The following is a 27,411-nucleotide window of genomic DNA, read 5'->3' on the forward strand; positions in this document are numbered from 1 at the left end:
AGCCTGGAGAAAAGGAGGCTCAGGGGGGACCTCATCACTCTCTCCAACTGCCTGAAAGGAGGCTGTAGCCAGGTGGGGTTGGTCTCTTCTCCCAAGTAACAAGGGGAAGGACAAGAGGAAATGGCTTCATGTTACGTCAGGGGACATAACATGTCTATGTTTAGGTTGGATATTGTGAAAAAGTTCTTCAGTGAAAAGGTTATCAAGCACTGGAACAGCTTGCCCAGGGAACTGGTGGAGTTGCCATCCCTGAAGGTATTTAAAAGGCGTGCAGATGTGGCACTTAGTGGTGGAATTTGCAGTGCTGAGTTAATAGTTGGACTAGATGATCTTGATTCCTTCCAACTTAAATGATTCACTTCAAATAAAGACTGAAAAGTGATTCACGCTTTAGGGTTCCAAAATTGAACTACATGAAATTACTCATTGCTAAACAAGAAGTTCTCCCTTTCTTCTTTATCTGGCATATTCTTATGTTTTTAATAACATAAAAAACTAAAAAATAGAACAGCTGTGTTATCAAAAGGCATATATACCTAGATGTTACAATGTTAAATTAAGATGTTTTAATGTCTAAACAGTTACCACAAAGCTTTGGTCTAAATTTCAAAGTGATCATGTTTAAAGATAAACTAGGATATTTTTCCTTAAATAGGGATTATATCAGTACTCATGTGCAGCTTTCTGAGAAATATGCAGGTCACCTCGAAGACTACAGCAGCTGGCACTACATGATGCATGAAGAAATATGAATTGACATTGGTAAAAGATATCAATTTCAGGCAGAAAAGTTCACCTGTCTTTTTGAGAGTTTATGCTTCTGCTACTCAGAGAAACCACGACATCTTTCAGTTTAGAAATGAGAAAAACAGGTAAAAGAGAAAACATGCTGCAAAATATCTCACTGGTCAAATCTTTTCCATGTGAACAGGACGACTTGCAATTAAATAATTAGCTCATTTCTGAGCCAGGTAAAAAAAATACCAAGTTTATCTGGGAGAAGTGGGGGGTGAAGCTTGCTTGTTTTGTTTGCTTGGGTTTACAATCCATTTAACCTTCATATAAAAATACATTTGCTTCCCCTACTAACCAGATTTTCAAAACCAAGCATGCTACATGAAGAGCCACCTACATGACAAAACAGATGACATTTACTAAACAGACTAGGAAAAAAAATTTATGCATCAGTTCTACAAAAGGTGAATCAGCCCCTGAGCTTCTACCTCGGAAAAGAAACAAGATCTGATAGAAGCAAGAATACAGCTAAAAAATACATGAGTTGCCTGGTGTGATGAGTAATATCAGGAACGACAGAATGAAAACATGCCTGCTGATCTTTGTGAATTATATTTTTAAAGCACAATATGTTGAATGAATATTTTAATTGCTTTGCTGCTAAAAAAAAAGAGTAAGAAAGAGTAAGAATGAGAAAAAGTATTACTTTGAAGAAAAAATCATTGTGTGCTACAATTCAGCTAAAGACTCAGAGGGCTCTGTCTCCATTCAGATACTCTGTGTCTATGCTGTTTTTCCCACTCTTCCCCTTGCACACAACCAAGTGGCATCTCATGCTCCTCAACAATTTATCCTGTGAATGCTCTCAGGCGATAGGTTTTGCTATCTTCTGCTCATTTCTAAAGGGAAATGTGTGGTTCTGCTACATTGAGACAGTATTCTTGAGCTGCACCTTCCCTTTCCAGTCATGGTAGCTGACAGCACACCAGTGCTCAGCTCATGCAGCTCCTCCTCTCCCAGGAACCTGAAGCCAGCAGCAAACTGAAGTGATTCAAAGATAGTTTCTTAAAAGCAAAGGCATTAAATATTAATTTAAAATGCATTTCTGTCAGAAAAAAAAGGGTAATACAGCAGAAATGAAACAGGTGTTACATAACACTTTACATAACCTGACAAAATTTCTTAAATTTTACTGAAGAAATAACCTGGGAAATACAAGATTTATTTTACAAACTTTCTTTGAATTTCCAGGCTCAGATATTTGGCAGAGTAACTGTGTCATGCAGGGAGAGATGGAGCTGATTGTTCACAACTAGGAGCTCAGATTCTGATGGTGTTTTTTATCTGGCCTACTCTCTTGCTTTGCTGGCTTTGGTTTTTTTTTTAAAAACATTCCTTTATTCACCACAAAGTCTCACCCCATCTTTGTGCTTCTATCAAATATCTACATCGATGTTTAAAACTATACTCTCCAGCAGGTTTAACTATGCCTAACAACTTGTCAGACTGTGGTGGATGTTATCAGGATCTATTTAAATGTATGGAAATAGAGGCAAAGGAAATTAAATTATTTGTTCAAGTCCTTTAGGGAGGTAAGAGCCACAGCCTGAAGGACAATTCTGACTTAGTCTCCTGGGGCAGATCTGAGCTGAGTTAGTCACAGCTCTAGTGAATTCAGTAGTGCTACTATGAATGTCTGCCAAGAATCTGGGATGGATGGCTAAGCAGCAATTTGCACCAATGGGGCATCAAATCCCAAATCCCAATTTGATACTTCTGTCTCTTTTCTAACCCAAGAGGAAGAAAACATTTTTTAATACAATATCTATTGACATATCAGTGCCTGTTGCCTTGTTACAACTATGAGGAAAAGAAAATAGAATATGTCAGAGTCTGTTTGCCTACTAAAAACAAACAGTGGAGTACCAGTTTGTCTGGAGATACAGAGGAACTACTCTATTCTCACAGAGACCAGCCCCAAAGTAGCCACTTCAGAACTCAAGAATGACCTTCAACTCTCCAGCACAACTGAGCATGCCCAGCTGCATCTTCCCGTGTCTCAAAAGCATTGTCCCCTTTTTACACCATCTTTTCTCAGAAATAAAAAAAGACGATCCGAGGAGAAGGAGCAACAATATTAACAATGCTGGATGAATCTGTGTTGTGCTGTTTCTCATGACTTTCTTAATCCATGGATGCTGTTAGTTTCTTCAAGTAATTTTCCTTCCCTTTTCTCACTGGAAATATTTTGTGTATGTCTTTGGAAGACACTGTAAGAGAGCTGTTAAATACAGAGCTGTAATTAGGAATCTATGCCAATCAAAGTGAAAACTGAAAGAAGAGAGATTGCATAAATTTTGGAAAAAAAATTATTTCCATGGAAGAATGCCCAGAGCTGCTTTCATCTTTTCTTTTACCAGGATATTTTCAAACTTTTCTTTCAAGCTGGCTCTCTGCCATTAATGTATGTCACTGTCTAACTGCTGGCCAGAAGCACTTGACCCCATTGATGCCACAACACAGGCAGACAGGACAGGAAAAGGTGCCAGACTCCCTCATGTTAGCTTGATGACAGAGTTTTCTCCTCTGGCATAGTACGAAGGTTTTTGCATTACATCTGAGAATATGTATTTGTATCTACACTATGAAAATAAATTTTAAACTCAATAAGGGGTTCAGACCACTGCTGGAGGCAGTAAAGATGTCAATTATTTTCCTAATAAGGACAGCTTCTATACCTCATGCCAAGAGGCTATGAAAAATTAATTTATCTGTTTCAAGGTTTATCTTTGACACAGTGGTGTTTACCACAGCAGTGGCCTGTTAGACACTTAATCTACCAGGAGTTACACATGACCAGCCTGAAGCATATGTGATTGTAAAACAAGTCAATATGACATCCTAATATGTCTGAAATTCTACTATCATCTATCTATCTATCTATCTATCTATCTATCTATCTATCTATCTATCTATCTATCTATCTATTCATCCATCCATCCATCCATCCATCCTTGATTATTTTAAGATTTTAGTGTATGAATCCTTGAAAGCTGCTTTCCTAACTCAATACAACAGATTGGCTGGATGTGTGGAAGAAAGTGGAATGTAGAATGTGAAAGGTATGTAGATCCTTAGAATATAGACACCTGCTTTATGAGGACATCTGCTCAAAGGCTGTCCAGCATATGAACAGAGAGACAGGAAAAGTAATAAACCTCACTGAAGTACACAGACTCTGTAGAGCAAGAGACAATACCAAAGACCAGGTCTAGGAGGTCACTGCTCGATGGGCTGCTGGAGGAACCACTCCAAGGCCTGGAGAGGTTCAGCCTGAGCTTGGCTAACTAAGAGGGCACCCAGGGAGGAACGAAGGGAAAGGTCCTATGGTAGAGGATGCTGATGGGGTTGTGGCAGTGTGCCAGACTCACAGGGTGTTTAGCAGAAGAGCAAAGATAGGAAAAGAGAGACATTCCAAATGCATGGGGGAGGAACAACATGAGGAAATAGAGAAGGGCATGATGAAAGGGATTGGTCATCTGTAAATAAGTAAATAAGTAGTGCTTCAGCTTGTCTGGCCACGCCCCTCATTTGATCCCTGCATCCTGTTTTATCTGGTTATTATTCCTAACTGCAAATAATGGCATAACACTAGGGAACCTTTAGCTGGAATAGCTGATGAGAAGAACAGGAGATATAGGAATGAGCTATCAAATACACTGTGGATCTCAGGGATAGATACTGGTAAAACCAGAGTGAACAAAATACAGGTGAGTGACCTCTCTTCATATCAAGCTATGAGAAATCTGGCCCTGGAACTTGGCTATTGTTTATGGCTTTGCAACAGCAGAAGTAATGTTAAAGTGAATAGATATTATCTGTTTTGACTCTTACTAAGGTTTTGAACCCTATTTTGAAATATATTCTTTGAACCCTGTGGAGTGAAAATTATTCTATTCCTGTCAGCAGCGAAGAAAAGCAGCAAAACCCTTTCTTTCAATCACTGCATAATGGAAATTGCTTCTTACATCCCTTGGAAAGCTACAGAAATTAGCTAGAGGTACAAAAAGAAAGAAAAGTAAAGCTTCAGGTTTAAAACAGTTTAGCTAAAGACTGTTAGATAATGAAGTATTCCAAAACAGCCTAAAAATACTTCTGTGACAGAAACCAAAACACCCTTCCTCTTCTATTTATACTCAGCAAGTGGGTATCTGAGATATTGTTCAAATTTTGCCAGTAGGTATAACTGAAACATCCTAGTCTGCATTTAATTCTGAATACCCTGCCTTACAAAGTAAAATATAAGGGAAACAAAAGAGAAGCAGGAATGGGTAAAAACCTGTTAGACTGACAGTGATAAAGTGTGATGCTAAAATAACACAATCTCCTCTTCCAAGTAAGACATTAAGTGTTCCACTACTAACAGCTCCACATTCCTAATTCAAAGATTAATTCATGGTTAGATGCTTACTTTCCACGTTTTTCTTAATAATCATTATTGAGTAACTCTTCATCCAAAGGAGGTAAAGGAAATCTAACAACAATCAATCCTTTCTACACATCATAGATATTAATTGCCAGTTTAATTGATGTAACACACTGCATCATCTGCTACTTACTCTATGACATTTCTGCTATTAAGAAATAATGTTTTACTATATTAAAATACACATATTTAAACACATGCAATTTTTTTAATGCCACTGTTACACATAGAAAAGAACTAAAAAATAACTGGCTGCTAGCACAAGTGATGTTACGTATCCAATAAACACCAAATTAAAAGGACAATGCAGTTTAAGTCTGCTTCTGGAAATAGTAAGAATTGGTTTTAATGTTCTCAGATGCTGGTGTTCCAGCCAGCAGGGCAAATGCTAACTACTTCACATGTGAATGGATTTTGAGGAACTCTGTAACACCAGTGCTGGAAGAAGAAGCTACAAGTGAGCCAAACCAAATTCCCAATAATTTTTAAATAGTGGCAGGCTGTGTAGTGTTTGTGAGACACTCTGGCTACAGCCACCCTGTTCTTCTCAGGCTCACTGCTGTGTGCCCACACTGACCAAGGCACTGCAGCGACAGCCAAGATAGCTGCACAGCATCTTGACTACACTGACTGTTTATACACAGTATCCATTAAATTATTATATTTCTTCATGCTTTTACTGCAGTTACAAATTCTCTCAGTTATTTTTCTTTGCCTTGTTCACATCACTAAAATGACTTTCATCTAAGAGGGAAAGAACTACACCATTTTTAGAGAAGAGTTTGGAAGATGAGCAGCGCCACTGCTAGTTAGTTTCAGACGGCTGATTCCTAGAACTTGAAATGGATGTGGAGAAAATAACTCATCAGAACAGAATATGGAAATAATCTTTAATGCAGCACCTCTCTTAAGACATATATACTGGTTCAAACTTTAAGTCCTCTCCATTAGTTCTTCTGATGTGCCTATGGAAGAGCAGGTAGACAATGCAAAATCTGTACACTGCAAAAGCACATGAAATGTATTACAGACAAATTTACCTGTAACATCATAGGGTAATTAAGCCTCATTAGTGAAGTAATTTGCTACAGGTTTTAAAAAGTGCTGAGCAATTTTAGCTGAAAATAGAGCAGAATGTTATGCAAATTGTTGCATTAACTATAAAGCCTAATTTGTTTGAAGAATCTAAATCAGGGTTTGGATGTAGGTCCTATTTAAGAATGGCTTTCTCATTAGAGCTTTTTAGATCAGATACAAAGGTAACATAAAGCTGTGGATAGGCATAATGTAAATAAATTCAACCACCGGTATATATACAAAGTTCTGCTTAAAGTTAAATAGAAATTGTTCCCTCTGTGCTAAACTGAGTAGAGAAGGACGGGGATTTTTTTCAGTGTCTATAGAAACCAGGTGGGTGTTTGGTGGAAAGTTTGTGTGACGTGAGGATGCAAAGCATGGGGTTAATACTCAGGAGCTTTTTTATGGTACTGGGTATCTTATTTCTGTTACTGAGTACAGATTTGTTTTTCTCTGTGTCTCTTAAGTGACCTCCTTAGATCTATGAATCTATGTGTGGGGTTGACAGAGGGTCAAAACCATTTTCTGAACAGGAGGAGACTCAAAATCATGTTCTAAAATTGCCCTGAGAAGGTATGAATAAATGTGCTGCTTTCTCAGTCAGTAAGCCTTAATGTATTCTGCTCTGTGACACATCTTGTTTTTCATGCTTGGCAGGAAGGCTATATCTATTATAAATCAAAGTTTTTGTGTGATTTTAGAATTTACAAAAAAAAAAAAAAAAAAAAAAAATCCCTGGGTAGGCAGGAGTTACCTGTAATTGTAAAGCACTTTACACTAATACTTTCAAAAAACATTACATTTGAAGGACAACACAAATATCCTACTCTAATCATGAAGGACTAGTGGGATCTTCCAAATAATGCTTCTAACTGCAAGAACAGAGCTGACCTTACATGCTTGTCTGACTGCGAAGGCATCGGAAAAGCAATTTTCAATCCCACTGTTAAAAGCAATATCTCTGTTGTAACTACTTGATATTGACTCAGGGTCTTTGTTTTTCAAAAAATGCACAATGTTAAAGAAGGTTCAGCAGTGTGCACTTCATAGACAGTGCAATAGCAGTATTAATTTAGGATGCAAAGACACTGGCATTACTCAACTAATCAACTGACTTACTACTGTCTGACATTAAGTGAAAAATTATGATTAACACCAAGGGTTTGTTTGGATCATTTACTTTCTGGTATTTAAAAATAATTAAATATCTATTTTAGAAGGTTTACATTTATTACTGGTGAAAAGAAATGACATATATATTTCAACTAAAAGCATTCTGGTATTCCTACAACCAGATACCTACTGAAGTTTAACAAGACAAAGAAAATTCAATTTTATTTTTTTTTAATATAAAGCAAAAGTAAGTTTTTTAGAGAAAGTAGTACATCACTTCTTCAAATATTTTAACAGCAACAGAGGACATCACCTCAGTGTTATATGAAAATTTCTGAAGCTGTAGTTCACTCTGTTTGGTTAAGGATATCATAAACTGGATTTAGTCAATGTGAACACAATACCATCTAGGAACAAGATGGTCCAATAAGACCAAAAAAAATATTTTTCAGTCATTTAAGCCCAAACAACAAAACAACTCTGACATTTCAGCTCTAATTGGAAATTCAAGAAGTTCCTTTTTTGATGCCTGCTGTAGTTACCTCAGTTTGCCTCACAGAATAAACAAAAGGCTTCTTCTTAGATTGAAAATACATTTACAATTTATTACGTTGAGCATCATACCTGATGACCTCTGCTGACAGGAGATTCTCTACTGTGATTTAAATGTGAGGTGTTCTATTCTCAGAAATTATGTCTGAAATTACCCTTCAAAGAATCTTTCACTCTTTTGAGAATGAGAATTTTTTGTCCTGAAGTATTTTGGGAGCAAGCTACTCCCTCAAGAGCTAAGGAACACATTCTAACAACATCCCTCTCTGGCAGGATGTTTTGCCAAGAGAATCCCAGGCACATAAAACTTACATTTTTGTCTAAGTTCACAAATGCAGGCCATGACCTGCAGTTTAAGAGTTTCAGTGAAGCAGAAAGCTGCACTATAGAATCTTTCCTCAATCTCCCCATTTAAAAAGTCAACACAAGTAAACACCTGCCTCATAGCTAATACACTTTGTAATATCCACAGAACAATATGCAAAATTTTATATATTTATAAATGTATGCATTATATAATAAATGAATGTGTGTATATATATATATATATATATATATACACACACACATACACATGTACTGGTTTCAAGGGGGACATTTCTGTTTTAGAGAACATTTCTGTCTTAGTTCTTACGTCTCTACAAATCTGTGCCTTCTGCTGCCACCATTCTCAGTAGCTTAGTAACAGCCATCTCTTTGCATTTTTAAACACATTTTGAAGATCAACTGATGGTCTTTGAAAGTTTCATTTGGCAGGTCCTTTTTATCAGGACTATGATTTTCCTTATTGAAATCATTTGTCTGCCAACCTTTTTAGTGGAGATATGTTGAGAAAGCATCAAATTACAGATATTGATATCAATCTAGGCTATTTTATTTCTACATATAGTGTGCAAAGTCTTACCATGGCTTGCTGGATGATGAGAACAGTAATAAAAAAATATGCTCTACAATAAGAAAGTGATCCTCTGCACTCACACATCAGTCTAATAAATCAGAGAAGCAATTGGCAGGAAAGTTATGAATAAAAAGAAATCCATGGCATAGACATTAGAGCACTATACTGCTTGAAAAAGCTGCAAATGTATTTATTATGCATTCAAAATGTCATACTACCTATGTATTTGACTACCTATGTCAAATGACACTGTCTTTCAGTGTATTATCCTTTCCACTGAATCATTCCTTACCACTGAATATTTTCAAATACAAAAGATAAAGCTTTTGCAAATGTTTTGATACAACTACAACATGCTTTCCTCAGACCAGTGGAGAGAGGAGCAGTACAGTGAAATGTTTTTTCTGTGTCTGCTGCATACCCCAGAAAGTAGCACAAAGGCATTCATCTTGCACACATAATAAATACTGCTTTTTTTCCCCTCTTCTCCTAACTGCATGAAAAGCATTTTCACCAGATATTCACATCTGAATTTCTTTGCTTATCAAATTTATTGCCTGAAATTTTCTTCTAGGTGCTTATTCTGACTGCCTAGAGCTGAAAAGATAGAAACTTTTAGCCAGTACTCCCATCTCCAGTGAGGCAGACAGGGTAGGAGTGCTAAACCCAGACAAACAGGGAGTCTAGACAGGTTCTTGTTCAAGGCCTCACTCACTCCCTTCTGCCTGCAAGAAGAGCAGAACCAGGACCCTAAAACACAGCAGAACAGAAGTCAAATTCTGCATCCCAAAGATGTTTGTGATTCACTGTGGTGAATAAACAGCGGAGTCCAAAGAGCAAAGTTGCAGCTATCCAAATGAAACATGGACATTTGTTAATTACTACTACTACTAGATGAATATATATAAAATTTTGGCTCACTTTCACTCTAAATAATTGTTACTGACTATTACTATCCTAAAAAACCTTAGAGAGAAACTTGGAAGAGTGGGAAAAATACTGTCCTTTTGGTTATTCCCTGGAGAGGGAATAACTTGTCAGTGGGAGGGGAGAAATACAAAAGAAGTGTAAAGCAGTGTTGAGATGAAAATCCAACATACATTCTCAATATTAAGCACACAATTTTGTAAAATAATGTTTTAAGTCACCTTGTAAATTTGTTTGATTCAGCCTCTTTTCAAGAAGAGAAAGAATGGTATGCTACAAAACAAGTGAAAACAGGAAGGCAAGAAAAATGTCTAATTTTTTTTTATCTAGCATTAACTGAAAAAAACCCAACCATAACCAGATGATCTATTACATTTATGAAATAATACACTCTTAGTTATTTATTTTTAAAATCATGCCACTTTACATGACTGAAGCTTTATTCCAACAGAAATGATTTTGAAATGTGAATGCCATAAACCCAAAGTACTCATCAAGGACCCTTAGCAGAGCAGAGGATTAAAAGAACTGGCCCGAGCAATCTGCCACTACTTTGTTGTGCAATTTTGAATTAACATCCCAACTTAATATCCAAAATCTGCCTTTCCCCAGAAAAAGCAAATGCTACTCCTGCTTGTCATTAATTCATTTATTGAACAACTGGAACTTTTTCCTAATCTTAAATCAAGTGAAATTTATGCCAGGTACACAGTAAATCATTATTATAATTCAAGCACAGTATCTTGATGATGAAATCAAGAATAACCATAGTTTAATGATCCCAGAGGGATCCCAGAGTGTAAAATGCCACTTTAGTGCTACAGGAAGTACATATTGTGGGGACACAGCACTCAGTGACACTCATTAATACTCAATCTTAATCAGTGTAAAGACTGTGCACAAAACAGATATGCACTCTCTCATCAGAAAAAGAGAAGTATCATAAAATGGTTTTGTATAAGTAAGATGGCAAAACTAAACACAGAAATGCAAACAGAAATACTTTTGAAAGCAAGACTGTCAGTATAAGATTTAATCACTAGATAAAAGGTACACTTTTATACTTTTTTCCTGTTAAAAAGTGAAAAGGCCTACTGCCTTATCATTTTTGCTGGACGTTACTAGCAAAATAAAGACAATATGTTAGCAAGAAAAAAATTATTTAGTAACTCAGTGCTGGTCTCCAGTCTGAGAAACATAAGTACAATACATTAAGTGAATGAAACTGAGTTTTTATTAGCATTGCAATTAAGACCACTCATTTAGGTGGTCATAACAGTGTTAACATAAGCTATTGTGTCAAGACCAATGTAGTCATTTCTGTCTCACCTGTTTTAGTTAATTTAGTAAATTTAGTTTAGTTAAAGAGGAAAAACATTCAGCCACAAGCTTGTACTATATACAAAACTGGAAGAGGAGAGAGGGTGTCATGGAGATGGCATAAAGGGACATCCAGAGCAGACATATGAGACACTTCAAACTGGCACTGCAGTTACTGAAATGCTGTCATACAAACTCTCTTGCACACCTGTCAATAGAGAAGAGCTTGAAGCACAGATATTAATGCTTTTCTCAGGAGAAACAAACCATTTATATCTGCCTGCCTCAACAGAGAAAGAGAATTCAAGCTACTGGCTGCTGGAATGAATAAAATGGAAGGGAGCAGAGTGATCACGAGTGGTTACGCAGTGAAGAAAAAAAAGAAGAAAATCAAAACCAAGCAGCAATAGTAGAAAACAAGGGTTAGTCTACTACTAAATTTTCTAAAAATGTTCTGTGGAAAGAAGGTGGGACAAGCCATAGTTAGAGTATTCAAGTGATGGGATTTTGATCATGGGAAAAAAACAAGGGCATTATTTCTATTTCAAACCAAAAGAAGACTCATCTTCCAGCCATTCCAGGTGTTTCAGAGATCTTCCAATAGGACAGAGGAAAAGAAATCTTCAGCCCCCATATACCACTTCAAATTAGTGGCACTGCAAGAATGCCACAAGGTGCATGATGCCAAGAAAACTACCTGCCATACAAAATGGTGGAATATGAAATTCCTTGGTTTGCTGTGGCAAATTAATTTCTTGGTTTGCTTTCCTTGTGTGTGTGGCTTTTGCTGTCCTTATTAAACTGTCTTTATCTAATCTCTTGAGTTTTTTCACTTTTAGTCTTCCATTTTTCTCCTCCATCCCACTGTGGGGAACTGACTGAGCGGCTGCGTGGGGTTTAGCTGCTGGTTGGGGTCAAACCATGAGAGAGGAACAGTCCTCACAAATGTTGTCAACCTGAAGCCACATAGGAGTTAATACTGACAGGCTGTTGCCAAGTTATCACCCATAAGAAGAATAAAAGGAAATAATAATACTACTACTAAAAAAACTTAACATCCCCATTTACAGCAGTGTCCATCGTCATGCAGGGCTAAAAATGGGCCACCACTTTAAAACTTAGTCAAATGCTTTCAGTATAAACCCTTTTTTTTCAAGTACATTACTGTGTTAGCTTTTACTTAACAGGTTCGTTATTTGTGACACCCTCACATATTTACTCCTTTCTCTTCTCTGTCTAATGATAATGAAACATAAAACTGTCATAGCATGATTTGGGTCATAGGTATGCTAGAGAAAGCTACAACGGACACTCAAATTGATCAAATTAATTGTTCCTGTCACAGTTTAGTTTTGTAATTATCAACCACCCAGCTGACCAAATGTCATTTAGTACTTACAGGTCAGTTATTTTACACTCCAAGTTACTTCTCATGTAAGGTATATGCAGTACACCAGAAATACTGTAACAGTGTAGCCTCTCTTAGCTGAAATACATTCTTTAAGTAGTTCAAAAGCTTTTTGGAAAACTAACATTAAAACATAAATAAATTTTGAGGTAAAATGAAAAATGGCATTCCCCATGCTAAAGAACAAAACCTTTAACGTAGTGGCATAAGAAGTGATCATGTATTTATTTGTATGCCCTGTCTTCCTGTGCAGAGTGAGACTCCCTGGTGTTCTTGATGGTTCTGAGTAGAAGTTACACCTAACTCCCTCAGTGTAAAATCATATCCTTGAATAACAAAATGCTAAGAAAACCTTGTTGCAGAAACTACTTCAAGAATGCAAACTAAGACAATTTACAAAAGACAAATCAAAGGGTCATTTCCAAAAATACTTTGAGAGTAAAGCATAAAAATTTCCAAAGAAGCAGCATTTTATCTTTGAATAGTTGGCAGTAAATAACCCATCAATAAAAGCTCCCAACCTTTACTGCAAAATGATATACCACCTGTTGATTGACTTCTTAGAAAACAAACTAGAGATCAGTAAGAACCTGAAAGGTAAGTCTTGTAAAATCATCAATGAGGCTTTAGAAAATAAAGAAAAAAATACCTTACATAAAGACTGTTTCTGGGTATGCCCAGAGTGCTGCTTTACTTCATTTGAGTAATTTCTACCAATAAAAACTACACAGGAAGTGTGTTGAAAATGGACTGCTTGACATCTGCCTGCAGAGATGAATACAGCTGCACAGGGGGATGCTGTGGGGCATAGACACAAACTGTACTGCAGCAATCTAAACACAGGTAAGCAAAAGCATGAACATCTTAGTGTTTGTTTTAGGAATCAGGTGCAGGCAAGCACCTTTTAATATACAACATCATCATTGCAAGAGGAAATTCCTTGTGAAGCCATTGAGGGAAGTAATTTCTCAAATTGTGAGATTTTACCCACAGAGTTATTTTAACATATGAAAATTATGGTTATCAAAGTACTAATAAAATGTTTATAACCAAACAGGGAAGTAAGATTTCTCCTAAGGTAAACAGGTGCTGTCTGCACTAAAATGCACTCTCAACAAATGCTATAGAGTCTCTCTGCAATTACTACATTATTTTTCAGCATCACCTATGAGATACTTCTTTCATTTAAATTAAATACTATGTCTATATCTTCTTGCATGCAGAGATTAAAGGAGCTCTCATAATGTCTTTAATGGAAGACTGATAGTATCACCAGTGTACAAGCTACACTTCAGTCTTTAACTGAAGGGATTTTAGAAGTAAAAGGAGAAGAGCACTGCAAAGTCCACCACCAAACTATGACCCCTAAGTGCCACATCTACATGAGTACCTCTTCACCAGCTCTGCCACCCTTCTCTGGACAGGCTCCAGCACTCTGATGCCCTCCTTGTAGTGAGGGGCCCAGAACTGCACACAGCTCTCGAGGTGTGCTCTCACCAGTGCCAAATAGAGGGAACAATCCCTGCCCTGGTCCTGCTGGCCACACTATTGCTGGTACAGGTCAGGATGCCATTGACCTTCTTGGCCACCTGGGCACACTCTGGCTCATATTCAGCTGGCTGTCGACCAGCACTAGGTCCTTTCCTGCTGGGCAGCATTTCAGCTTTTCCAGTAACTCTCTTCCACCAGCCTGCAACATGGTAAGATATTCTGTTTTCTCTGACTATTCTTATGGAAACAGAGGGGAATCTTCCAGAACACTGTAAAATCAAACCAAGATACCCTCTGAGGATGATGTGAACAATTCCAATCACTCTTCTAGATCCTTCAAATATTATGAAGATTTCTGTCAGTCAGCATGTCTAAAAGCAACATTATGGACTGTTTCTCCATCACCCCATACTAAGTGCAAGTATTCCCTGGGAGAAAACCATGCTAGAAACAGGTATGTAACATATCCTTGACCATCAGGAATATAGCAATGCAATGGATGACATCAAAGTTACCTCAACACCACAACTATATGTATCATAAAGAAGATAAACAAGAGGCTAATGAAGTTTATGTCCATTGCCTGACATGTGAACAAGCAGGGTACCATGTTGAAAGAGTGCTAGGCACAGTCTAAAGAACTCACACAAGATGTAGAAACACCTTTAGTTAAGTGACAAAATGAATGTGAATGATGGGCTTTAGTGAGTTGGGAAAAAAGATGCTTTCAGTGTGCAGTCACTCTGTTTTTAGAACTCCATGTAATAGTGTCTGGACTGATATTTTTCTTCTGAAGAGAGTCTATGGAAATGCCCTCCAAGATAAAGAGGACACTGTCCAATTCAGCAGTATTTATTAAGGATGCAAGGGAAGGCTTCAGGCAGGACAGTTCAGCAGTTGCAGTTCTTTTATTTGGCATCTTTGAATTATTTTCCTGTGATGAGAATCTCAAGTGTTGTGACTCTGCTGGCAAAAATTAATTTCTTAGCTTGAGGAAGGGAATCATTGGTGCCAAAACCCCTGAGTGACCTGTTACACCTTTGCAGCTGATGGCAGGCTGCCATTTTCCATGAGAGCAAAATGGTGTTGGCGTGTGAAACTGCACAATTCAATCCTTTTATATGGTGACCTCATACAAAGGAGGAAAATGTCATTATAGGAAGAAAAAAATGCTGTGGAAGAATGAATCCTGTGTTTAATAGAATGTGCTCTTTTGAAGCAATGTTCTCTGCAGAGTATTTTAAAATGCTTCTCCTTTCCTGTATCCCCTGTCTGTTCCTTCTTGGCATACAGGAACAGCTACTCTGGTTCTGTTCACAGTCTCACCATTGTTGGTGTAAGAGCCTCTCCTGAGGAGAAAAATCTGAAAGGGTCTTCTTGTGCTCTTCTGCCTGATAGGCTTTTCATTTGCCTTCAAATATTTGATCAAAACTTTTTCCCTCCTTCCCTTTTGCCTTTTAGTTACATTCTTCACTGTCACCCATGAAAGAATAATTTATATAAGAACTTACTAAAGTATTCTGAGAATCTGAATTTTGGAATTATTTTGCCCGACTGTAATGGGCTGATGGTAATTTTTACAATCTTTAGACTTCTGTCTCCCTATGTCCCCTTCTACATATGTGACACCTCCAGTAATGATTCGTCACTATTCAAAAGGAGATGAAAAATCTAACTATCAAAAATTAACAAATATAATTCAATTTCTTCAACTCCAATCTAAAGTCTTCTGTACCATATAAGCACCCAGCACAGGGAATAAAGGTAGAGAATAAGAAGAACTACTGAGAGCATGTACAGCACCTGCATTACAGTCAGCAAGACTCAAAGAGACTCAGGACTAGCATGTGTGAAGAACTTCCAGATTAGAGCAGCAGTTCCAATTGTACTATGAAATAAAAACTTGCACTGAATGGTTTTGAGCAGCACAGAAGTGGCAGCACCTGCAAGAATTAACACCACCATCTTTTTCAATGGCCAGTGTTTATTATTGCATTTACCTACTGATGTTCTGCTGTGATCAGGGCTTGAAGGGGAAAAATACAAATTCTTCCAGAAATATAAAACCTAATTCACTACAGAAGCTGGGTTTGTTCTGAGAGAAAGAAAATGACTTCTCATAACCTTAGCATCTAGCCTGGGACATCTTCATATAAACAGTTACCAACTTTGTTTGAAGTAATTTAAGACAGAGAAGGGGATTTGCAGACCTCATTACTACATAAGACTGAGCAGGACATTTACACTGATGCGGCAATAAAAGCACATTTCCAGTGACATCATCAAATTCATAAGTACACCTGTGATCAATGTGCTCTAGAAACAACATCTAACATAACATGGTCACGAAGGGAAAAATAGCTCTAGTATCTCTAGCCATGCATCCAACATATTTGAATGAGCATCTTTTTCTCACTTGTTATCTGGAAAGCATTTCAACTTGCTTTTCTTGAGGGGGGGTTTCAGAGGAAGCAAGGGGTAGTGTTCCAGACTTCAGCCACAGAAATTGAAATATTTTAAAAGATAAAAACATAATGGTAAAACCATAAAAGATGCTAAGAATCTCAGAAATGCATATAGTCACAGCTGCTATTTTCTATTTCTGTCTAAATTTTAGATGACACTCTTCCACAGAAGAAATATAAGGTAAACCTTTGTCCTGCCAAGTACATGAGGAGAAATTTCATACATATCCCACTAACTTATGAGAGTAGGACAAGTCTGTCACTATACAAAACCAAAACTGGAAGACTGAAAGAATGGTCAAGTTCAAAGAACAGATCATTAATCATTTTTTGGGTAGGTGATACAGTATAAATCATACTTAAAAGAATAATTTAAAAAGCATTTCAGAACAGTTATTTTCAGAAACTCTGGATAAAATAGCCATTAATTGCAGCGCGAGAATTCCATGCTCAATAGTGACAAAGGTAAGAGAATTTTTTTCCCAGTCAGGTAACTCCAGATTTGAAACTTTAACAACTGCATTACATTTCAAATTCAATACAACCAGGTAAATAAAATAAATTGTTGTATAATATTATTCTTTCTGTGCATGCATGTTCAAGTGTACATTAAAGTATGAATTCAATTTGCCTTTTCCTCAGTGCCTGTTATGCACACAAAATAGCGGCAGTATTCTTTACTTACACATATCTGTTTGTCCTTTCTCTAGGATTTGAAAGACCACCAAGACAGTTTCTTATATTTAGCCCAAGTCCTTTGCTATATTAAAGCTAGGTATTTCATCAAAGAACAGTTTTCTCTGTTTAAAAAGAATTTTTTGGAATTTTTTTTGCTCAGTAATCTCAACAAGAGATTGTAAGGAAAATGTATCCTGGTGTTTTTTCCTTGTGTCAGAGCTTGCAGGATTCCCTGCAACCATGTACAGCAGGACTGGAATGCTGCTATCATGAAGAAGGAATTAGATATTAAATGTGGTCATTCTCAAAGAGAGAACTGGCCACAACACACAACAACAACAACACAAATACTTTGCAGAAAAGACAACTTTGATGTCAGCTGTTAGTTCAACTCATAATTCAGACACATCCATAACAGTTACCATGGGCGTTGTCCCAGGCAGGTTTAACAGGACTGCTCAAGTTCCTCTGGCTAGGTATATACCTAGGAAGAATCTGACATATCTGTTGTGATGTCTCCTTCAGGATATCTCCTACAGGATTTTGAACTCTCACACAAAAGGTTCCTTGAGAAACTGAGTCAGTGGAAGGTTGAGCAGTCCCTAGGAACACTACTGAGCCATTTGGGTAGACCCTCATCCCAACAAGCAAACAGAGGAACTGTTTCAAGTGCTCTGCTGAGGCATGACTGAAACACAACAGGTCTTATTAAATAATAGAGGTTGGTACATAGATAGATACAGAGATAAGATAGTTTGATAATGTTGAGTGCTTTAGGCTGAAAAGCTCCACAGAGCATTAGGAAAGTACACAACATGTCCCGTTATTTTGTTGTCTTACAAAAATCCAAAGTACCAGAAGTTTGAAAGCATATTCTTAGATGAACTGTTTTAAAAAAGGTATTTGGGTTTGTTTCCATAGCACTTTATGTATTACACAGTGAGGGGTATATAAAACTCCTGAATATCAAATATCAAATGTAGTGCGGGATTCCTTATTTTATCTGTTATCCTTTCTCACAGAAGAAGTTCAGAACACTGCCTGACACTGTTTTATTTACCTACCTTCACCCTTCCAGCTCATGAGTCTAAAGCTTACAAAGGGTGATGTCCAAAGGCTGCTGGGATGGGTGAGATCAACAATGAGAAGACACCTTTTTTCCTAAATAGTTAGCAACAGAAATGAAACCTACTTCCTCCCTCAAATGGGAGAGCTACTTGAGGGGTCTCAATCTATGGCTATCAGGAGGCAGCAGAGACTGTGCAATGAGTAAATTGCTCTAATAATTTAAGTGCCTTTCTTAGAGATTTATCAATTCTTTTAATGAAAAACTAATTTCTGAATAAGGATGAGAGTCGAGTACAGAGAGAGCACCCAGTTGAAATTTTCAGTGATACCTGTACCAGAGTTCTCCAGTGCACAAACATTCCTTCTTTAACATTCATGTAAGCATCTATTTTAATTACTATTTCTAAGATGTTTGAGGTGATGTATGCAATCAGTGCAGCTCTGCCAACGCCAGCAGACTACAGCATGCTTGCTCACTAAGGAATTTCCTGAGCATCAAGAAGCCTGGAAGGGAAGGTAGTAGTGGGTAGTAGCGGGATAGATCCAAAGAGTGGTTTGTGCTGAGGGTGAAGAAGATGAAGCAGTGGCAAGCCAGCATCACTGCACAGTTCTGACAAATAGGCAATAGCAGATCGTGATCTCAGTTTACCTTTACATGCCAGGCTAAAAGGTGCCAGTACAGGCACAGATTTATGTGCACACCACATGCCCCTGATTAGCAGTGTCTCTGAAAGGGCCAGGGGAAGCAGCTGGGGCTGGTAACAGCTTCACTCATTCAATTTTAATTGACTGCTGTGTGTGTTTGTCAGATCCCTCAGAGCCGCCTTCCTTCTGTTTAACTTGTGCCAAAAGCTGTGCTGGTCCCATTAACCACTGGGAACAAACAAGAAAAAAGTACCTGTCAGCTACAGGTACAGAGCAAGCTCTATATTGATGTCTGAATTACATTTTAGATACAATCTGCACTGAATTTGAAGATCATAGACCAATGAGCATCATTCAAGCTGCAAACCCAGCGAAATTAAACCTATTTACACAGTTATGCATTAAAGGATGCTTTGATTTAGAACTTTTATGCTTAATTTTCATAATCTATGTTTGTATTTAGTGTCTAAATGCCTCTTGGAGAACCCTAAGGAAATGCCCATATGTTTCAGTGAGATCAAGACTACACCACTAGCTGATTACTGAACAACTGTGATACAGTGTTTAAATGGTATGCAATCAATCAAACTATTCCAAAGAAAATGAAATGATGAATTACAACAGTATTTTATGCAGTTTTTACATTTTGTAACAGTAACAAATTACTTAAGTGACAGCTTTAGAAAAATGGGTCCAGGTATATATCCATGATGTCTCTTTCAAGTTTTTTAAAGCACACATAAATAATTGTTGATGATAAATAGCAGACAACAGTACTGCTGGAAAAAGGGTTTATAAATCTTACCTCTGCTTTTATTTTATTGTCTCCAAAACAGAGGTGTTGTAAGTAGGCTGCAGCATTTGACTGTACTGAGGGAAATTGATGCTGTAACATCTGTATAACTTCTGGAAGCTCTGGATCCCGCCATCCAAACTCTCTGTCCGAAAGCAAATACAAAAGATTCATCAAAAATTCTGCTATTAGTGGATAAATGTGCCAACAGTTAGGTCATCAAAGAAGACAGAAATGTCTAAATAAAATATTTTTCCTCCATTATTATCAAAGCAAACATTACAATTCGATATAAAGTAATTTTTCATTTCAAACTGTACTTCTCTGGAAAAAGACTTATACAAAGTATAACTAAAAGAAGTAACTTTGTGGAATCAGCTCTCTGACTGATAAAGTTTCTTAAATGAAAAGGCTATACGAAATCTTAATATAAGAAAGAAAATACATGCTCATATCACCATAAATGGTTAGCTATGAAATGCTAATGTGTAAAATAGTCCTTTTTACTTATTGCTATCTCTATGCAATACCAATCGCTATCTTATATAGAAAGCAATAACCAATTTTGCCTTTTGTTTGGGTTTTTTTCCAGATACAGTCAATATAAAACTCTTACACATTTCTGACCCTACTTGAGCACTCAAATCTTTGCACTTTACTTTAATCCTACAAAATATGAAACATCATCAGCATCATATAAAAGGACCTAATCTAAGCAAGCTGAACAAGTCCCAGTACATATTATTCAGCTTCCAGACCTGAACTTAAAATCAATCTGTCACTTCAGGTGAATTTTTCCACTCTGGGTTTATGGGTAAAATCATTCATGGAAATGGCTTTGGACTTTGTGTCCCTAAAACCAGAGATACATGCACCTCTCTGCATGATATAATTAGCTATCACAGGCCTCTTCCCCAAGAGCTTATTTTTTGTGCCATATAAATATTTTGATCATCTTCCATCTACTGGCACATGTTTAAGCTAAAAGAGGAAAATGAGGAAAAAGAGGTAACTTGGGAAAAAGAGGTAACTTGCAAAAGAGTTCTCTGTTGCAGTTACCATGATATTGATCATCTGGGACCTCACTGACAAAAAAAAAAGCAACCCTAGTAGACCTGTTGCAGAGTCCAGCTATAATATTTGGATAAAATAATCCTGATCACCAGTCTCCTTCCTAAGATACAGGGATTTTTCTGCATTGAGACCAAGTATACGTCACTAGGGGAATTCACAGTGACTCTCCAATCTGTCCCAAACACACTTTAAATACAACAATTCTCCATGACATTTCAGAGAAGGAAGACTCAATTTACAGTAAAAATGAATTGCTACAGAACAGAGAGATTGTCTGTTTTCTTCTCATATATGACGTTTACCAGATTGAGAGTTGTCATTACAGTTGCATCTTCATGGGGATTCAGAATATGAATATGAAATGTTAAAAAACCACTCAGAATTTCATTTGGTTATTTCTCTTCTGACAAAACGTAAGTTAACTTATGAATACTAAAATTCACATTAAACATTTAATACAAAGAAACCATAAAGATGTAGCAATAAATCACATATGGACTATTCCAATGACTTTTTGGATGTTACAGACTTTCATAAATCTCTGCAAGAGACATCTGCATAGGTTCAAAAAGATTCTAACATTTAATTGATATTTTGAAAAGTCAGAATACTTTACAAAAGGTATCAGGGAAGGCTACAAACTTCAGTAGCCGAAGATTGTGAACATCACATTTCCAGCTTACCATGACCCTGTGAACAGGTGAAAAGGAAAAGATTCACTGGTTAAGTGCACCTTTTTTATGATTAAATTTCTAGAGATCATAAAAACAATGTTATCTGATAGGGTAGCTTCCTCTTACATCTGCTCTCTTTCAATTAACAACGTTAACACTTCCTAAAAGGTTCTTCAAAACTATTAGTCCTCCATTTTATAGAAACAGCCCTAAACAAACCAAAGACATCTTCCAGAATTTTTGTTTACATAAAAATAAGAAATGAAAGCAAAATCCAATAACCTTACTGACAACAAATTAATTATCATACTTCTGCTTCTAATTTATTCTCATTTTCTATCCTAGATGCCAAGTGCAGGTGTGGGTATTTTGGAGTTCATACAACATACCAGAAGAAAACAGTTCAGATGACAAGAGAACAACGGGGAACATTTGGCATTAGTTGTTTTACAGCAAATAACTACTTGTTGAAGTGTGGGAACTTCTACTGACAATTTCTCTCCAAAAGGAAATTTCCTCTTTCCCAACACGTATATTACTTAATCCAATCAAGAAACAAATCAACTAAACCCCAACTAAACAAAAGGCCTATTATGTGCAGTAGTGTATTATGGGCTCTAACCATCAGCTCAGGTTTTTCTTCCTCATGTTCTGGAATCCAGAACAGAACAGGCAATGAGGAGGCAAAAGGAAAAAGGTCCCTTCATCAAAGTAACAGTTAATTGTTCTGAGGAACCTGCAGTCTTTACATGGTAATTAAGTACAAAAACAAGGCTCTCCCTACTTTTACCCTCTGATCTCCCAAAAAAGCATACAGGTGAGGTATGAATACTTGTTGCAAATAGAGGTGTGCACATTGCATGTAAGTAGAAAATCAATTCAGAAAAGAAACCTTTAGCACTGAATACTGAGTTTGTTATGTAACCAGTTTTTTGAGAGATAACGAACAAAGCAGGGAAAAAAGTTTAAAAATTTAGCCCTAGTATGCACCATCATTTTAAGCAGATGGTCTCTAAGATGACTGTATTTTTAGTAGTTTCTAAATGAAATACAGTATCTACATAAAACAAACAAAAACTTCTGTCAACAGTTAGGGCTGCCTGAATAATTGTGATAATTTTAGAAGCCTTCAGGGCAAGAAAGAGTAGTTTCTAGAGGTTTAAATTTTTCATTAGTTTTATATAATTGTTTTATAGGTAGAAAAAAGTGAGAATGAGAAAGGATTTTTTGTTTTGAGAATAGCAAGTCTGCAGCTCTATAACCATTTATTTTAACAATTTAAATATGGATTTTTTTTAAATTTAGCTCAATTATGAAAAGTTAGAAAGGCTACTTAATAAAGTCATCTGGCGGCAGAGGCCTGGAGAAGGAAGGAGGACTGGTATTCCTTAAAGACAAAGGCACAAAATGTATATGGAACAATTTGCACAGGTGTGGGGGAATATCCAGGCCATGCCTCCAAGAATACCTGCCTAAATGACAAAAAATATGTATTTAAATAGACAGTCAAACAAAAAGTAACAACTAGTACGAGAAAACTGGAATTAAGTGATCTTTTACTCTCTACCAACAAAAAGCAGTAGGGTCGGTATTCAACAGAGATAAGATTAAAGGAAAGTAGAAGGTTAATGAAAATCCAATCTACCTTGACTTCTGTGAAACATCTTATATTGTGCCACATGCAAATTGACAAAACTCACATTTACTAAAATTATAAAGAAGAAGTAAACAGAATTTGAAATCACAGTGAACAATCAAAACAAACACTATCTAAGCTTGTGTCCCTTATTAAAACATCACCATGCTTACAAAATCTGAGTGAGGCAATCCACACAGATGGTGAAACAAGCTGGAAGGCTGGAGTAAATCTGAGGAGGTGTGTGGCACTTTGCTAACAAAGTATCTGTGTGGCTGATCCAAAAATGAAAAGTAAGGTAGTAGCTGTACATGCAAGATTTTTCGCTAATCTGCCACTCGCCTATGATTTCCTTGGAATAAAGAACACTAATCCATCTAGGTCAGACAAAGGCTTCTGCTGACAGTGTGAGTTTTCCCACAAGAGAATCCCAGCTGTGCAAGAATTTCACAGTCTGTCTGGAAAGCAGCATTTGCCATGAACTCCAAATATTTTGGCAGGTTGTAAAAGTGCATTCTTTTCCAGGAAGCGTCCTCATCTGAGGAGACTGATGGGAACATACCAAGGTGTTCCAACCTTCTTTCTTTGATAGAAACTGCTCTAGGATTGCAGGGTTGATATAATTTTGAATCCTGTAGAAGTTTTTAGCTTGAAGTGGTGACTAAGGCTGATGTTCCATGGATTACACCAGACTACTGCTCCAGGAGTGGAAGAGGACCCAAAGGGGAACACTAAGCTCTATGTAAACTGGCAATATAAATGCCTATAGTAATCACAAAAGGCTACATCTTATTAGGAACAACTGAAGAGAATCAACAAGGAGCTCTACACGAGACACAACAACTCTGACATAGAAGCGGCAGCACCTACAAATCCAGGCTGTCTTGGCAATAATGCACTGAAAACAGGTCCTGCTCCTGCTACCATATCACATACATGTGCCAGAGTGTAAAAGAGGTGCAAACTTAAAAGAGACTGTTTGTAATACAGTATTGGCTCTGTGGGTTCACTTAGAGAAGCTGCTGAACACAGAGGATGTAGTATATCTGAATATTTGCTTTAATTATGCCACAATTTTCTACTGCAGCTACTGAAAATGCTAATGGTACACAGAAAAGCAAAACTAAAAATCCTTTACATATATATCTGCACTGATTTTAAAAAGGCTACTAAATGAGATTTTTTTAAAAAAACAGGTCTCCAGCTGGTAACTAAGGATATTGATTGCTTCTACAAAGCATTAGAAGAGCAGGTGTGATGGCTCTGTCTACTCTCCAGCCATTGGTCACAGTGAATCTCACGAGAGTTTGGGTTCTTATTTCTGATTTACATTATTAGAGCAGAACATTCACATCTGATCAGGCAGTTGGCACAGGCAAGCACTGACACCCAGAGCTATTCCTGTCTCCGCAGCATTCCCCAAAGGCAGTGCTGTGAAGACGCCCGCTATAAAGAACCATATGCTTGACAAAGACTGAACTACCACCAAGCATTTATCAAAGAAAGAGAATGCACAATTTTTTATTACAAGACTGTTTAAACCAAACTCGTCTGTGTGTTCCTGGCTGTCTTAATATGCATGTGAAACAACCTTAAATGGGTGAAGGGAAGGTTTTCATATATGAAGTGGTACACAAAGGCAAAGGCAATTCAACCCAAGCCAAGGGTATTTCCTCAGTTTTTACCTCATATACATTGTGGCATTGCTAATTCCACTCTAAAAGACTTTCTGCTGAATTTATGCCTACAGACATAGACCCTTCTGTTTGCTTCTTCTCTCAATTCAATAAATAAGGTCTGAAAATCTCTTTTCCCTCGTTTCAGAAAGGAGAGCTGTGAAAATGGTTTTCTGGTAGCACTAAAACAAAACAAACTACATGTAGCTCAGGATCAAACACAAAGAGAACTAATCAAAAGCCAAGAGAAGATCAAAGAACTAGCTCCTATGTTTAAAGGGAAAAATTAAATCATATTAAAATATTTGGAAGGCAATATACCAATACTACAAGAATCTTTCTCTAAGGACTTTTCTTGGTACATTTAAAAAAAGCAAAGATAAGATGTTAAATTCAGCTAGAAAAAGAAATCAAGACTACTTAAACATAATCCAAAGAAAATGAATGTGATATAAAAAGGAAGGAGCCATCTAACAGCTCATTTCCTTATTGTATTTCTGTGGTTCTCTGACAGTTGGTCAAACACAAGAGAACACAGATTTATAACACTTAATTTATTGTGAGTTAAATTTGAAATGCTTCCTTGAAGTACTTTCTCTTTTTCAAGCACACTTCTCCATGTATATGCATACACATGTATGCAGAGATTGTGAGCCCCTCTGAATGATCTGCTACAGTTTCAGAGGAGGCAGAACTACTCTATTTGCTTTGAAAATGGAACATTTGAATACTTGGTAACTTCAGCACACAATTTTAGGAGATAAAATGGATATATCAATCTCTGTTCCTCTCACCTTGGAAAACCCTCAAAACCCTTCAGCATACTCTCTTCTCCAGTCAAACTTGGCTAAAGGAGTGTACAGTAAAAAGCAACTGATCATCATCCTCAGATCCACGGTGACACAAACAACACATAACTAACCACAAGATGTAGTAATAGCCTGGTTAGGCCCAATGCAAACCCCTTAGGACAGAAATGAACCCTTATCAGCAGACAGCTCCCTGCACTTCTCTTTTTGTCCTTTCAAATTAGATAAGCCAAACATTACTGGAAAAGTAATGGACAAAATAATCTGACATAGTTTAGTCTAAATTTGGAAGCACCAGAAGGACAGAGAAAAGGCACTGAAGATGTATCTTCTATGAATAAATATGTTAAGTTCTTATGAAACAAAGAAATATGTTATTGTTTATTCCAACCTGAAAACTGTAGCCTGTGTGGGGTGCTCACTAAGGCTGATCACAGGTAATCCATCATCATACAGACTGAATGTGAATATCTCACCAAACCTGTGACTCAGGAATCTTGCAAACCTTCACCATTTTTTTCTTCCTCTAAGAGAGTTCTATACACTTTATGAAGCGCTGCTCTTGTTAGAGCTTTTCAAATTTAATATGACTGTATGTAAAACAGCTGGCACTCCAGCCAAAAACTTGGATGTTGCTCTTGGGTTATGACATTTTCTTTGGTTTATGTTTTCATGTGGCCTGAACTAAATCAGCCATGCGGTAGTGCTAGCACAGATTCAGCACAATGTAGTTTTCACAATGTATTTGTGCCTGCTAATGAGCTGCAGACAAGGATGTGATTTACCAGATGCACAGGATTCTTGTCCAGTTCTGCCAAGCAGCGATGGAGGTGCTCAGCATGTCCCAGGTCTTTAACACAACCATAAACCTGGGGTCTCAGGGTTAATCCAGTACTTCAAAAAACTACATCCTGAATACAGCAAAGGGCTAAAACTGACTTGTACAATGGCAAATATACCTACCCACAGTTCTGCCTTTGTATCCTTTACATTTTCTCTGATAAGGCATTGCTCTTCTGTTATTTAGATTTTACAATATAAAAAAGCCCTAAGAGGTGAGCATGTGAAGAGGCAAGATGAAAACTACTTCACTGTAACAAAAATGGCCTGGAGCTGATTTAGCTTTTGTGAACATTTAATTTAAGAGGAAAAGATTTAAAAGATGATTCAGCTGCGTAAAGATTAACAAATAACACTGGACCATATGTTACTATTTACAGCTCCAGGTTACTGTCTTCAACACAACATGATTATATTCAGAGGTATAAGTATTATCTACTTAAAGTTACCCTTATTTAATTTACAAATGTATTTTCAATGAAAGTGTTTTTAAGAACCTTTATGAAATAATTATTCACTCTATATTGGTACTGCTCTATATATTAATTCTCTCACACCCTGTGAGTGAGTTTGCATTTCTTATTCTTATGAAAAAGGTTGCCTGTTAAAAAAACAAAACAAAACAAAACAAGAAACAAAACAAAACAAAAAACACAGCTGCCTGTGAGGTAACCACACCCCTCAGTACCTGGTACAATATTATCTTTCCTCTAGACAGTGTGTTTGGAGCAGGGACTTCAGTACTTTAGACTACCTCTTACTTTGCCATTCATATTTCTTGCTTTGTTTAGTTTGTTTTAGTTAGAAAGTGATATTTGTCTTCTGGGGCTGTTGAGCTGAACTGTTCCTCTGCAGGTATTTGCATATACAGGGACTGCCACCACAAAAACAAGAGGCAAATTAGTGAAAGCTACCAAGATGTCTTTAAACTGCCTAATTTATCTTCTTTTTCCCTGTGATGCATAACATTTTTCCGACCTCCTACTACAAAAGTGTCTTACAGTAGCTTAATACATTGCAGCTGTGAAAATATGTCAAGTTAACCC

General features: G+C 37.0%; 1 protein-coding gene across 4 annotated transcripts in view; it reads right to left on the bottom strand.

Annotated features, from left to right (window-relative positions):
* The window catches only part of CTNND2 (catenin delta 2), a 511,553-nt gene that overhangs the window by 141,640 nt on the left and 342,502 nt on the right, over window positions 1-27,411 (bottom strand). For all 4 annotated transcript variants that reach the window (XM_056485067.1, XM_056485066.1, XM_056485065.1 and 1 more), the window contains exon 9: window positions 19,669-19,801. In XM_056485067.1, the coding sequence (XP_056341042.1) occupies window positions 19,669-19,801 (133 nt within the window). The remainder of the gene's footprint in view (window positions 1-19,668; window positions 19,802-27,411) is intronic.

Source organism: Oenanthe melanoleuca, chromosome 2 (assembly GCF_029582105.1).
Source record: "Oenanthe melanoleuca isolate GR-GAL-2019-014 chromosome 2, OMel1.0, whole genome shotgun sequence".
NCBI classification, from domain to species: Eukaryota; Metazoa; Chordata; class Aves; order Passeriformes; family Muscicapidae; genus Oenanthe; species Oenanthe melanoleuca.